General features: G+C 37.2%; 1 protein-coding gene across 1 annotated transcript in view; it reads left to right on the forward strand.

Moving 5' to 3' along the window:
• LOC105161233 (aspartic proteinase-like protein 2) overlaps positions 8295-16102 on the forward strand; it is a 10708-nt gene continuing 2900 nt past the window's right edge. The window contains exons 1-6 of the mRNA XM_020693320.1: positions 8295-9128; positions 10001-10130; positions 10279-10526; positions 13537-13761; positions 14763-14925; positions 15102-15175. Coding sequence (XP_020548979.1) covers positions 8905-9128; positions 10001-10130; positions 10279-10526; positions 13537-13761; positions 14763-14925; positions 15102-15175 — 1064 coding nt within the window. The 5' untranslated portion in view covers positions 8295-8904. The remainder of the gene's footprint in view (positions 9129-10000; positions 10131-10278; positions 10527-13536; positions 13762-14762; positions 14926-15101; positions 15176-16102) is intronic.

A 16102-nucleotide genomic window follows, 5' to 3' on the forward strand; every position in this document is an offset into this window, starting at 1 on the left:
AATGAGCCAATGTAAAATGTGGACGAAAAAAAATAAGAAGACCTCAACGTCAACGCCACAGACGCAATTGTGGAACAGGTGGACATTTTTTATATTTGTATTTTTATTATAATATTTTTTAACAAATTAGTTGTAATTATAATTATACAATTTTAATATTATGATATTTTTTTAATTTTATTACGTTGTTAAAATTAATTGAATATAATTAATATTTAATTAATATAAAAAACAAAATAAAATAAAAAATATAATTAATATACTATACATATCTTTTGCTTATAAATATCACCTCACACCTTCACATTTCTCACTTCTCACCTTCACACTTTCAGTTTCACCTTCACACTTCTCACACCTTCACACTTTTTATCCTTCACACTTCTTATACTTCATACCTTCTCGTACGTCAAAGCGTAGAACTATTCATTCACATTACCTCGGGATAGAAAATAGAATCAATATTTTTATTTTATAGTATTCCTCAAATGGGTTTCAAGAATATTGGGATTGGGATGTCCTTTCGTGGTACATCTCTCGTTTTCTCTTCGACTTGCTTTCCGTCCTTTTGTGATTGAAGAGAGAACTAGAGATATATCACAAAGGGACATCCCAATCCAAATATTCTTGAAACTCATTTGAAGAATACGATAAATTTAAAAAATACTGGTACTCTTGATTCTATTTTCGATCTCATGGTAATGTGAATAAATAGTTCTATGCTTTTGAAGTACATTCATTCATTCTCGCAAGTCGATTCCTATTCTTCCTAAATTAGGATGGAGAGCAATTTTATTATATTGTTAAAAATCAATTGAATATAATTAATTTATAAAAATAAAATAAAACAAAAAAAATTAAAATCGAGTCGTGGATGACTCATTTTTTTTAAAAAAAAATTACTTTTTAGTCGAGTCATGGATATGATCCACGACTTGACATAAAAATATTACATGTTTTATATAAATTATATTTTTATAATTTTTTAATAATAAAAAAATAATTAACCCTATATATATAACCACCAAAAAAGAGTTATTTTTCTTCACAAACCAAAGTAAGTAGAAGAGTACTTCTTTTTTATTTTGTTTTTTCCTTTTCTTTAGTAGGTTTCGGACCCAATACCTCAATTATGAAATATTGGCCTTCAAATATTGGGGTGTCTCCGAAGGGACAAAAGCACGCTTCTAATTGTTCATGATATTTCTGTAAAGGGTAAATATTATTATTTGGTCCCTTAAGTTTGTGTTTACAATTACTTTTTATGCCAAAAAAATATGCTCAACCTAAGAAGAAATCCAATTTGCAAGGGGACTTATCGAAAAGCCCTTGAAGGCATGAGGCCCAAATGGGAAGATTTACTAAAGACCTCTAACCAAGGAGCCCATAGACAAGTTGAAGAAGTATGGGCTGTAGTAAAGATCCCCTAACCTATGAGGTGACAAGGTTTCTTGCTAGCTTGGCTGCCAGGGTCACCTCCACAAATGATAGAAAACATTTATTCATGAAGGAAAAAAGTTGGCCACGTAGGTCTTGACGAAACTTGGAAAAATTTGTGGATCATCCTCGCGTCCCAACAACCACTTGGAAATTCGAAAACTTATCCATAAGAGGTTTTATCCAATCAAGGTCCCCCCAGTCGACAGGATTTTTTGGAGATTCCATTCAACTGCTTTCGTATTTCAGGGGGCATATCTGTTGTAGATCATTACCCTGAGTCTTAAGGGACCACACTTCGCCATCCAATGGCGAACTAAGGTTATAAAAGCAAGTCTTCTCCCTTTTGTTAAGGGTAGAGCAATTTTACACTAACATTCACACGAAAGCACTTTACTGAAAAATATGTTCTCAATCATTTTAAGCATTCATTCCTATTTCATCTTACTTAAGTTTATCTTTCTATGACTGTTTATTGACTTGGGCGTTGGAGTGTTAATGTTTTTTTTTTTGGCAGGTCCCCTTTATCAGGCTTGTAAAGAATCTGACACAAGAGCTTTAAGTCGAAAGATTTCTCTAACGAGCACTTTTTGTTTGCATCAAGTAGTGTTGTTTGTGGGAAAATAAAACTAAGACATAAGAATCAATGGAGAAGCTATAGAATAGTTGGAACAAGCAAACCATCATGGATACGTCCAGTGATGCCTAGACCCTTTAGGTGGTTTCAAGGACACCCTGGCTCCCACGAGATCCACAACAACAGGACATTTCAAAACTATCGAGCCTCTAACGGATCCCCCGCACAATAATACCTCCTCTAACATTTTCTTGGGAAGGTTGTCCCCAGTTTTGTTAGAGACTATGCAACAAATGATTGCCTCGACATTCCAAGCACAATTGATGGTTGTGACCCAGGTACCTGTGGTGGCTCTAAGAACTATAAAGACACCAGGTGAAGGAGATAAACCCCTAGCTCGAGGCCATTAGCTCTCCTTGGGGAGCAATGCTAGCCCCCACGACCGCTGGAGGAAGTCCCCCCTAGTGGGTAGTCTGCTTGGAATGCTAGCAGAAGGGACTTTAGGATGTACAACATCACGTGATGGGAGTCCGAATAGAGGAACAAGGCGACATCCCTTTCAACGAGGATGTTATGATGGATGATCTCCCAACTAAATTGCCGAACCCTTATTATCGCGGAGCGTGATGATACAAAGGATCCCCAAAAGCATCTGTCTAGGTTCGAGAATGCGGCCCTCTTACATTGTTATACAGATTAGATCAAATGTCAAGTATTCGTTACCACATTTGCCAGAGCAACCTAGGAATAATTTAACCAGTTATCAGTGGGATCAATTGGGAACTTTTAGGATTATGATCGCTATTCATATATTAATTTTCAAATATCAAAAAGTATCGGAACATAGAGCTTAGCCTCTTCATGGTTCGCCATATGAGGCAGAGTCCCTAAGGGACTACCACTACCGTTTCAATAGAGCCGCATTGGAGGTACCTTGGCCACCTAAGAGGTCAAGGTTAGTGTATTTTTCTAGCGATTGGTGGATGGATACTTTTTCAAATCCATGGGTAAGAAGCTGGACCCAGCTGTGAAGTATGTTAATATGAAGGAGGCGAAAGCTTCTAAGTGAGAAGGACGAGAAGAAAAGAGGAAGGATCCTAAGGAGGAGGGATCCTCAAAGAAGCTAAGATTGGATTTTCGAGATAATAAACCCTCGTTTTAGAGGGGTACCCCACGTACATTCCTTTGGATGCCCCTATCACACAAACCTTGATAGCATTTGAAAGTAAAGGATTGTTAGGCTGGCCCAAACGAACAAGTATTGCAGTTTCCATAATGGTTATGGGAACACCATAGAGGATGCCGACATTTGAAGAATAAGATAGAATGACTTATCCAAATGGATACTTATAAGAGTTTGTGTACCAGGAAAGCCCAAGGTACGGGTCTTTACTAGAAGAGGGATTAGGTTAAAGGAAAAGCTGAAGAAGAGCCTAGTTTGGATCCCCCCAAGAAAGAAGGACACAAGGCCTCAATGCAAGGATGCCATGAGGATCCTAACCACCCCCCATGGAAGAGGATTACTCACAAGATTGCAAGAGGACCTATAGGTGGATACTCCCATAGAGCAAAGAAATCCCAGATACGGGATATAGAGAAAGTCATCCCAAACTAAATACTGTATGTGGAAGTAATCGTTGATGCTCCGATCATTCAATGTAGGCTTACCGAGAAGACCGGGTTGGCACTACCTCATAACGACTCCTTGGTGATTACCGCCACACTGACTAATTATGAAGTAAATCGAATCTTCATTGACTCCAGCAACTTGGCCGACATCTTTTTTGAAGAAGCATACAATCAAATGCAATTGGGAGATATCTCCTTGAAGTCAATAGATACCTACTTATATGCCTTTGCCGGAGAAGTGGTCCGCCCCTGGAGCCTGGTGGTGCTTCTCCTCTCCTTGGGAGCAGAACCTCTCGAGAGGACTTGTCTAATAAATTTTTTGGTGGTGGATGTTCTTTCTGCCTACAATGTGATCTTGGGAAGTGAAACTCTTAACATCTTCCAAGGAGTGATATCCACCTTCAATATATATCTCATTTTCTATTTTGAGTATGATAAGTAAGGGAACTCTAAAAAGAGCCCACAATCAAGAAAACAGGTACACCCCAACAATCCTGCAGAAGGAAATAAGATATCCCAAAAAATTATGAATGTAGCAAGGCCTAGGATACAACATTAACCAATAATATGGTCATCAAGTTTCCAAATAAAGGTGATGAAGAAAAAAATATTACATATAAAACCCTACTAGTCAAACAGACTAGAGAAGGGAATATTCAGCAAACAGGAAAAATTTGTTTCATCCCTAACAATAGGGGGGGTACCACAGTTAACTTTTTTTAATTTTTTTGAGAAAGGGGGAAGGGGAATACATAGCCATTCTTGCCCTACAAGTGAGGTCTTCTATTTCTCTTGTTTTAAGGGGATGTGGTTTTGGCTGCAGCTTGTTCAAGAGGAAGCTCTAAGGATTGCTCTTTAGGGGAATCCACCTCCATAGCTGTTAGTGCTCTGGTAGAAGGGGAGGCATGTACCTCTTGCATTACCATCCTAGAAGGTGTTCCAGATCTTCATCTGAAAAGAACTTGCCAACTATGTCATTCAACAATTTGGAAATCACAGTAAGGAGGGTGTTAGCCTGTTATCTGATCCACCGGAGGAGACCCAACAATGAGCAAATAAGTGGTTGCAAAGAGATTAGGGGCATCATCTAGGATTGCCTCGAAAATTAGAAATTTATCCTCTACCCCTGGGGGAGGATACCTATGCACAACAAATTGCCTCTAACAGGTCTCAAAGCTATATTTAAGGAAGGTCAAGGCTATCTTAGTTACCTCTCTATAAAATTCCTCTGATTTGTTGTCGTTGTGCAAGCAACTCCCTCAATAAGACTCCAAAAACCTTCGGCCCTTGTTGGAATTTAGGAATGAAAAATGAGCATCATTAGCCGCCTTCATCAAAGTTTTAGATTGATTCTTCATCAAATCCAAGATTTGTTGCTGCAAACACTTGTTCTCCTTTTAAGAAAGCTGACACTTCCCCAAGGTCTCTTTCAATTGCACCACCTCTGCCCCCATGCACTCTTCTAGTCTTTTATATTGATCTTCAACTTGAGGAGGAGGAGAAAGTGTAGGCTGGGGATGGGACAACATCTCCCCCAATATTACAACCGCCTAGGAGATAACTTTTTTTTGAAAAAAAAAAAACATTCAGTATGAGAAGTCAACAGTGATAAAGATGAAATACTTTAGTGATGTGGCAGGATAGCAGGCCATCCAAATCCTCCTTAAGGATAGAACACAGAATATGCTTAACCCTTGGAGTTAATCACCCCCTCAAAAACTTGAAAAATAATGTTGATCCCTTTCTCACTCCCGCACAAGGGACTAGTGCATATAAAGGCCAATCAAGGGAGAAACATTGGCACTTCAGGAGGGAACCATCTTCATCCCAAGAATGAGGGAATAGAGAAGTTGGAGGCATGTTCGCGGATCGAATGACCACCTATAAAGGAATACCTGATGAGGCCTGACTGGATATTCTATTGGCATCTTAAAGGACCCTAAGGGGGTGGAGGTTGGGCGCTTCCCCCGAGAATCACTAGACACTAGCATCGCTTGGGGAACCTGCAATGAGGGAGTTGCCCCCTCTCGTATAATAGGGCTACCCTAATGTCCCTCCCACAGTAACTTGCTGAACATAATTCTCTCTATAAATAAGTAACATACAAGCCAGTTAACAAGTCAAAAAGAAGGAGCGTAAAAGGAAGAATACTAAAAATGGCAATATCTAGGAGCTCCTCTAATGGGACCTCCTCATGACTCAAGCCAAAGTGAGAGAGAAGTCTCTTATCTACCAACCCCCGACAATCATAAAGGGAGGGACAAGTCCTCAAGGAGGATAGAAAGTCCTCAAGTCCTTTCCCTTATAGAGAAAGAGGTGATAGGGGGAGATCGTAAATCCACAATGGTGAAATAGGATAGCGGGTAGGAGGTAGAACATAGAAAAAACTGCGCTTTCAGTTCTTGGGAGCATTAAGGTAGGAAGAAAATGAACTACACAACGTGGGAAGTAGTGGAAAATACATTTTCAATTGAAAAAATGTAAAAAAAAAGCTTCTTCCTAGGGTGGGACACCATTAAAAAAGAAAAACCATCACAAATTTTACCAAAAGGCGAAAAGAGTTGCGCGCTAACTAGTTTTAGGGAATCTAGAAAATTTGAGCAACCTCCTCATAAAAATTGAGGAATAGGAAAAGCATAGACTTGCTTTAAATTGGGCAGTGAAAAAACATAAACAACTTGGGGATGAAGCATGAGGCTGATTATCAGAGGAGGGAAGAAGGATGATATAACCCTTAGGAATACCATATTCCTTTGTCAAACAGTGAAGGTCGACATCCTTGAAGAAGGAGGGTGTCCTATTCATCAAAGATGCCATTTAAAAACCTAGGAAATTAAAGGAGGATGATGAACTTAAAATAAGAAAATAAGAGTAATACGGAAGTAGAAAAACACAAAAGAAAAGGAGTAATGCTGCACTAGGAGGATGATAAAATTTTATGAGAATAAACTAAGAGAAATAAGAGATTAATAGCTCCAGTACTTTTGCTACAAAGATCATGGGGAAAGAGAAAATAAAAGAATGAAGAACACATTAGGAAGGGGACTAAATGACGCCCAAAATTATGCTCAACCCTCCGTTGGAGCCTTACTACTATTCTAAGGAGGAGGAAGTCTAGAGTGGGATTGACTATGCCAAAATTATGCTCAACCCAAGAAGATTCCCAATTCGTAAAGAGACTTAAGGAGAAGACCTTCGAGGTGCGAGGCTCGAAAAGAAAGACTTTCCAAAGACTTTCAGGCTAGGAGCCCAAAACTGGTTGAAGAAATCTGGGCTGTAGTAAAGACTTATTGGCTTATGAGGGGACACAGTTTCTTGCTAGCTTGGCTGCCAAGTCGGCCACCTCTACAAATGACAAAAAACCATTCATCCACGAAGGAGAAAAGTTGTCCATGTAGGTCATGGCATAACTTGGAGATATTGGTGATCATCCTCGCATCCCAAAAACCCCCTAGAAATTTAGAAACTTATCCGTAAGAGGTTTTATTCTATCAAGCTCCCCTTAGCCGGTAGGATTCCTTGGAAATTCTAACCAACTGGTTCCGCATTTGAGGGGGCATATTTGTTGTAGATCATTAACCCAAGTCCTATGCGACCACACTTCGTCATTTGATGGGGAATTTAAGATTATAAAAGCAAGCATTCTCCCCTTGATTAAAGGTATTGCAATTTTACACTAACATTCAAATGAGAGCACTTTACTGGAAACATTCTCTTAATCATTTTAAGGTTTCATACCTATCTCATCTTACTTAAGTTTATCTTTCTACGACTGTGTACTGATTTGGGCATTGGAGTAGCAACATTTGATTTGCAAATCTCCTCCTCAGGCTTGTAAAGAATCAGATCCAAGAGCTTTAAGTCCAAGGACTTATCTAACAACCGCTTTTTGCTTGCATCAACTTTAGTTCTTAAAATTCATTTTTTGAATTATTTTCAGAATCACTTTAATCCCTAAAGTTCATTTTTTGACTTGTGTTTAGAAGCCGGGGGAGGCACACTAGAGGGGCATAGAGGTGAGGTAAGTCAAGCGCGTGGTGGTGGGGGGGAAGCAATGAGGAGGCGAATGGAGGTTAGATGTGCGGTGGGGGAAAGAAGCGATGCAGCAGGGGGAGGTGTGCTGGTGGGGAGGGGGGGCAGCCGACCGATGTAGGCCACCGGGGAAGGAATCAATTATCTGATATAAATAATATACCTATATATTGTATATATATATATCTGTATAATATATGCATATATATATGTATTATATTTATATCTTTTGTATATAATTATATAAGTAAAATTAAATTTGGACCATTCATCAATAGATAAGATCCAAAGGTTGATAATAAAGATACGAACAAAAAAATTAAAAAAAATGACGTGTGTGTTACAGCGCGAGCATGAGTGGTATTTTGTTTTTTTTTTTTTTTTGTTTTTACACTTGAAAGGGGATAAATTGTTAATTTATTTTTAGTGAGGGAGGGGATAAATTGTTAATTTTTAGTGACGGAGGAGGGCCCTTTTTGTAAATGTTAAATTTGATGTCAACTACATCAAATAGTTAGATAATTGAAGTAATCAATTTTTTTTTTTTATTTCAGTGCATAAAATATGGAATGTAGAGTGAATTTAATGACATGAGTGCATTAAGAAGTTGGGGATTTGCATTTAAACATGGAGCTTAGAAATTGACAGCAAAGTAATTGGAAGAAGATGATTTTCAGGTTCAGTGTCTCTGCAGTCTGCGCTGACTCAAGCACCAGAGAATGTAAGTCAGACATCTACATATACATACATACACACAGAGACGGACAAAGCGTGAGGTACAGGACTTGCGCCAAAGCGTCTTCCTTTCTTTACAGCCAAAACGCCTGCAAGAGAGAGAGATTGATAGAGCCCTTGTAAGAAAAAAGAACATTTTCTCTCCGTAGATTTGAAGTTGAGTCCAAGGAACTCCAACAACTCATACCATTGTATTTACTAAATTTAAACCCATCCCTTTTGTCCATTTTCCCAGTCCATCTCTCTCTCCTCTGCTTTCTCATTCTCTCTCACGTTTTCAGCTCACCTTTCCTGGCCTTATTCACCTTCCTCTCGCGCCCCTCCAAGAATCTCACATTTTTTCAGCGACCCATTAGCTAGACCAGACAAATATTCACATTTATTCGACCACCGAACTTTGGCTTCTTCCAAGAATTCCATTCATTTGATATTACTTGGGTTTCTTTTGATTTGCTCACTATTTGCCCATTTCGAAGTAATTCTTTGCGGTGGAGATGGATTCCAGGAAAAGTTGCTTGCTTGCGGTTTTGCTTTTGCTTCAGCTGATCTGCGATGTGGATGGCAATGTGATGTTTCAAGTTCATCACAAATATGGTGGCCTTGGAAAGGGAAAGGCGACGTTGAAAGCTCTGAGGGCACACGACTCGCGTCGCCATGGCAGAATGCTCGCCGCCATTGATTTTCAGTTAGGCGGTGATGGTTCACCCACTGACGCTGCGTAAGTCTGGCACGGATACTATTTTGATCTATAAAGTATTTGTGTTGTGTGTGATCATTTAAGCTTGATTGGTGGTTCGGGACTTGGTTTTGAGTTCAGGAGACTTTAATTCTGTCTTTAGCTATAATCATTTCAAAATTCAACTAGATGGCCCTGTTTCCGTGATTGAACATGTGAATTTAACCTTCAAGTAATATCTGTTTGATTGATGAGGAATGATAGAGGTTAACTTAGTGATTGTGTCCTTTTACCTAATTTTTTTTTTTTTATTTTGTTGTCTTGCTTTGGTGTTAAAAGAGTCTTCTTTTTCTTGATTTATTTCTGTTTATGAACTTTCTGTTAAGAATTTAAGGTCCATTGCTACTATCTATGCTTATTAGGTTGTTGATGAATGTAGAGTGCTATTTCTCTTGCATGCAGCTTGTGGTGAAGTTAAAAGCATGTATTTCTCTAAAAAAAGACTGTACATGGAAGTTTAATTTTTTTTTCCCTTCATTTGATCTGTCGGTGCCGTGGAGGTGGAGAGTTACATTAACTATTAAGGCTTCCTACCTTGGCCTTTATACATCATATTCTTAAGAAAGATGCATATATATACATATGACTGTTATGCTGTAAACATACCTTTGTTCTATTTCTATTTTCAATTCTATTATTGATTAATGTAGTTGTTGACTGTGTGTTGAAAAAGGTAAAGAGCAAAGAAAACTATTTGGCAAATTTGATTTTTACTTGAAGTAACTACCAAGCTAAATATTGTTAGAGCTAAAATATTGCTAAAGTAACTATAAGAACATTTCTAATAGTGTACTTTGTTTCTATACTACAGCTTCTGTTTGTGATCTCAATGTTTATTTGACAAATTGATGCAGGCTTTATTATACCAAAATCACTATTGGGACTCCTCCAGTCGACTACCATGTCCAGGTGGATACAGGAAGTGATATTTTATGGGTGAATTGCCACAACTGTGAGAGATGTCCCACAAGAAGTGATCTTGACGTATTTCCCTTCTTCCCTTTTTTCTTCTTTTTTGAAGCTTAAGATTGTATAGTTAGTGCTTTCATTATCCAGTACACGCTTATCACTCAAAACATGTTTTCTCGTGGATCTAGAATGACTTGTATATGGTGTTGGTTTGATGAACCAGATAACTCTGAAGCAGTATGACTTGACTGCCTCATCTACTGGAAAGATGATCTCTTGTAATCAAGATTTTTGTGATGCTGCATTTGGCCGTCCAAATCCAGATTGCAAGGCTGGAATGAATTGCGAATATTCTGTTACCTATGGAGACGGGAGCAGAACTGAGGGGTATTTTGTCAGAGATTACTTCAGACTTGATCAAGTCACTGGCAACCTTCAAACATCTGCCATGAATGGATCAATAACTTTTGGGTGGGTATTCATGGTTGATCTGAGTCTACTTTATGCTCTCAGAGTTCTAATTCTAGTGCATGAATCTTTCATGTGAGAAATAATTTATATAGTGGTATTATCTTGTCTCCGGTGTCAAAAGTGTTAAAATTGAGATTTTACATTGATAGAATTAGTCCTCAAAAAGCAATATGGATTAACACTTGAATGCATAATACATATACCTATAACAGGCCGACTCTCCATGCCTTATATCGTCGGACATAGGCATCTCGCAGATATGCTATTGGTGTGCGTGGAAATTAAATAAAAAGGAAAAATCCCGAAACGAGATGAACAAGGTACCAACATGGCTGATGAGTGTCTAACGTGGTTGATGAAGTATCCAACATGTTCTTGGACCGTTGGACGTTGTTTTTCTTTTTTCTTTTTAAATATCTTTTTATACATTTTATGGGTTATAAAATACTAACAATCTACCTAAAATTAATTGAGTTAGTCTTAAATTGTTGAAATCCCTTTATCTTTCCTATTTAATTTTTTTTCCCCATAAATAAAGCTTGAACTCTTTTTTTCAGCATCATAGGCTCCGAATCATATTAATAGAAGTCTAGCACCATCACCGCATGATCGCCATTTTTTTTGTACCTGTATCTGTAATTTTATAAATTCATTACCAATTAAAAACATAGATAGACGTATTATACGTGTGTCTATATTTTTATACATAAAAATTATCGGATAGCTTTGTCCATGTCATGTCATGTCTTAAAACTTTCTAGAAATGCCAAGTCCTATGTTCGTAACGTGTTGTGTCCGAGTCTGTGTATCATAGTACACAATCACGTGAACCTTTCCGGTTATGATTAGTGGTAGCATGTAACTTTCTGATTGAGAAGATCATGCAAATGACTATTTTGTGACATTTGAAATTTTATGAACCAAAAGTTAGAACTTGTGTCCTACTTTGACCTGGAGTATATTTGAAACAAAAAAAAAAAAAAAAATCAAAATCAGAATCATGTAGAATAGAAGTAAACAATTGTTTGTTGAAGAGAATGAGAGTAGACGTCAAGAAAATAGATTTTCAGACGGAATAATGAATTCATACATGTGAAAATTTATAGTAAATTCTTTTATAGTGAAGTTTTTAACTTCCAAAATCAAAGATTCCTGGTTATGAATGAGGTTGGAGCCTTACTTTTGAAGTCCGTATCTATGCCTAGGCCTTCTATTTGCATGAGGCCCCCGATATGGAAATACAAAAAAATTGGATATCCTATATCAGCGATGTATTAATTGGATGTATTGGTTCACCCCTTCTTGTGTTGTATTTTGTGATCCTCTGCTTTAGCTTGCCTTTTCTATATACCCGGGCCTGATGTTGATTTCCGATTTCAATTATTATGTCAGGAATGGATTTATCTATTCTACTTTTTATTAAAGAAAATAAAAAAGAGAGATTTGTAGTTTAGAAATCATACGACAGGATGAATACCTAGTCTGGTGATATGGAATATGTCTCGAACAAATTGAACTAAGTGCTAGAGTTTGGCATGTCTAGAACGTGAAGGTTTCATCTTTCTCCATTTTGTTATCCGCCATTCTCTAACGTAGAGGGAACACAAACAGTTTCAATATAGAACTTAAGGAACCCTCTATCTATAGGATCTTCTCTGGTTCATATGCATGGACCACTAGTTTTGCTTCTTCTATATCAGAGTATCGTCATTTGGATGTGCATGTATCATGCTCACCCATCCTCACAATAAGTAGATGACAGACCGGAACATTGTTCACTTGGTGACATAACATAGTTGTTAAATGCACCTGGCACATCATGGCATAAAGGTGCTCTGGATCCATGGCGTGCGGTACATGGAGCTGTGCATGCCTTTTTGAAGCATGGTGCATTTGCAAAAATAGTTTATACCATTAGTATTTTACTAAAATCAGCATGCTCAAGGTTAGGTTTCTAATCTTTTGGCCAAAAGTTTCAAGAAAAAAGCTAATTTGTTAACGGCTTCTGCTTTGTTTTTCTTCTTTCTCTCTCCTTCTGTTTTAATAGCAAGCCCAATCTTTTAAGGCTGGGCTTCATCAAGGCACGCCATAGCCCGCTTGGTGCACCATAAAAATGTGCCCTGGTGCACTCCATGGCTGCGCCATTGAAAACCCAGTGCCGTCTTTTGAAAATGGCGCTGGGTTCTCGCCTTTTGCACCATGCACATGGCTCCAGCCATAGCACGCCACGTATAACTATGTGATATAATGTGTTAACATTCAAATTTTAGGTGACTGTGCGCTGAATATATCATTATACCTGAATCTATAACAATTATCAACATTTTTCATGTCGTAAGCATGATGAATGATGACTTGTAGAACATTTTCTGTAAATAGGAATCTGAAAATTTGGCGACTATATTTTAAAGTTCTTTTATGCATTGAATTTTATTTCTTAATCAATTTTTCGGTATTAATATTTTGTGCATAAGAAGGAAAACTGCTTTTATTGAGATTCAATATCTTTGTTATATGTTTTCTGATATTTCAATGTTCTTATAGATTGAGATAGCACCGTCTTTACTTCAAGTTGTTTTAGACACAGATCTTGTTGATGCAAAACTTTGTCAAGAACTTCCTCTTGTGTGAAATTTAGGCTCTATTTGCGAGGCTGATTATCTAGCGTATGCAATAGGTTCATTATGTGTCTAGTACTGGAATGGCTTTTGGCTTCTTGCAACCTTGTACTTAACATTATGTTGTTACATTCTTTTGTCTTTCACTTCTGGGCAATGTCAATAAAGATTAATTTCTTCAGCCATTTTGTTTGGATACATCAGATATAGTGATTGGGTGATTAAGATCCTTGATTGCTTAGCTCCTCTTATATTTGATTTGTTTGTCCCATGTGTTCAGTTTCAGAAAGAGACTTGCTTCAGCTTCTGTTATAACTTCATTAAATTTTCAGTTCCCGATACAATTTACTTCTTGCCTTTTCTATATCTTACATCTTTATCATATAAAACAGATGCTCAGCAAAACAATCTGGAGAATTAGGTACCTCTTCTGAGGCAGTTGATGGAATAATTGGTTTTGGACAAGCAAATACATCCATACTTTCACAACTCGCTTTGTCTGGAAAGGTGAAAAAGATCTTTTCACATTGCTTGGACGGCAACAAGGGAGGTGGAATTTTTGCTATTGGGGAAGTAGTGCAGCCAAAAGTAAACAGAACACCACTTGTCCCAAATGAGTACGTGATATGAACTTGTTTGTACTTGTCCATTCTTTGGAAAAAATTGAAGTTATTTAGCTGTAAATATATGCAGTTTGTCTACTTTTTGTTGTTTGTGGCTGTTATGTGGAACTGCATTTTAAACATAGCTGGTTAAGTTATTGTCAGAAAGTCATCTGAAATTATTCTCATATTATATGTTGCATATAATATGAGAATCTTATCATTAATTATCCGTATATTCATAACTTTGGTTGTTGATATCTCTGATCCTTTTGACATCTACTCTTGTAATAATGATACAGGGCAAGAAATCTAGTAATTACCTCTATGTTAACCAAAAACATTTGATGATACCATATTCCCTAAAAAAATCAAAGAGACGCAAACTTCTGGACATTCCTAAAAATAGCCTATGGTTAATGTTTGTCAGTTATTGTAACACATTTTAAAATAGGGTAAATTACAACGACCTCCCCTAAGGTTAGTCATAATTACGAATACTCCCTCGTTTGAAAAATTACAAATACGCCATGATGTTTGATGAAATTATGTAAATCCTTGGATGGAGGTATAAAATTGTCAACTTTGCGCTTATAGTATTATTTTATTTTTTTAATTAAAAACTTATAAAAGAATCGAACTGAGTGGATGAAAATTTTTTAAAAATTATCTACTTAGTCCATAAAAAAATAAAAAAGTTTAAAAAATAAATAAAATTATAATTTTTAATCCACAAGGGCATTTTGGTTAGTTCAGCAAGAAATGGATGAAAACTTAATGGATTGGGCTAATTGTAGACGGCCGTTAGGAAGTATTGGTAATTTTCAAATAACGAGGGGGTATTTGTAATTATGCCAAACCTTAGGGGAAATTGTTGCAATTTACCCTTTAAAATAACCATCAGAATCTCACCATTCTTATTACTCATTCTAAATGAATATTCTCGCATACACTTTCCAGAGATTACTACATATTTGTGAGACTAACTATCCCTTTCTTTTAAATATTTATCATAGGCCACACTACAACGTTATCCTCAAGGCAATTGAGGTAGGCGGTCAATTTCTAAACCTTCCAACGGACTCGTTTGACACGGGATCCAGTCGAGGGACAATAATTGACAGTGGTACAACCTTGGCATATCTTCCATCTGAGGTGTATCAGCAGCTTATGAATAAGGTATGTCTAGAAAATCTAAGGATTGACCATCTAAAGGTTCATCCTTAGGATGAAAGTTTGGTTAACACAGTTTTCTTGATTGTTTCATTTTCGCATATATGCGTCTTAGTTTTGCTTCTTTCTTCTTCTTCTCTCCCTTCCTGATTATTTGTTTATCTATTCCTCTGTCATTTTAGGTGACGGGACAACAACCAAAAATGGAAACTCACGTAGTTGAGCGGCAGTTCAAATGCTTTTGGTACCGTGGGAAGTAAGTTTTGCTACTATGCAGGGGCTAGGTCTCTGTGCATGCATGTTTGTATGCAGACATATCTGTTTCTATAGCACACAAAGACACGCATAAGATAAGGTCCTTACTATGACACCGTTCATAGTATGTTAAGTGATAGTGATACTTCTCCAGTTCAGAAGGCAATCACTAACAATTATCATGCTTGGCATTGTCAGATTTACACAGTATCAATGTTATCTCTCTTGGTCCCATTGATGAATGGATTTTAGTTGCCTTTTGGTTATCTGTTTATAGATAAATTGGGGATAAGCAGAAGTTGACTTCGGATCTTGATGATTGAATTGGGTACTAATTAATACAGTATGTCTCCACCATGCTGTTTCACAAACTTAAAAAATGAAAGCTAGGATGGAAAACGTAATTGGGGAAAAAGTTAAGGCTAAAGGGATATGTTTGGGATGTAGCTAATTGCACCTTAACTAAAGGTTGTGCCTTTACGTTTTTCTAATGCACGGTATGTAAAAATTGTTCTAATAGTTCCAGAACCTGAAGTGAGAAAAACTCAGTAGCAGAAATGGAAGTGCTGATTCGTCTAGAGTATGAAGTATCTATGCATTGTGGAATTGGATTTAGTACGAAAAATAGAAATTTGTATTTTCATAATTTGAAGTCACATGTAGGGGCGTATCAAGAAATGGTATTGATGAGGATACCGATAGGTCGAATGACATTTTAGACATTCCACCTCAGTCATGATCGTCTGGGAGGAAGAGACATGCTTTCTTGGATACATCTCTTATGGATGGGTATTCTTGTATCCCATGAGGTTGTTACTAATGATAAAATATCTTTAATGGTTTCTCGAAAATATTTTTTGATTAAATCTTTAGACATTAAGTATTTCCAAAATGTGCCCATAAATTACTTGAACTGCTGTTGGATGGA

Source organism: Sesamum indicum, linkage group LG4 (genome assembly GCF_000512975.1).
Source record: "Sesamum indicum cultivar Zhongzhi No. 13 linkage group LG4, S_indicum_v1.0, whole genome shotgun sequence".
Lineage (NCBI taxonomy): Eukaryota > Viridiplantae > Streptophyta > Magnoliopsida > Lamiales > Pedaliaceae > Sesamum > Sesamum indicum.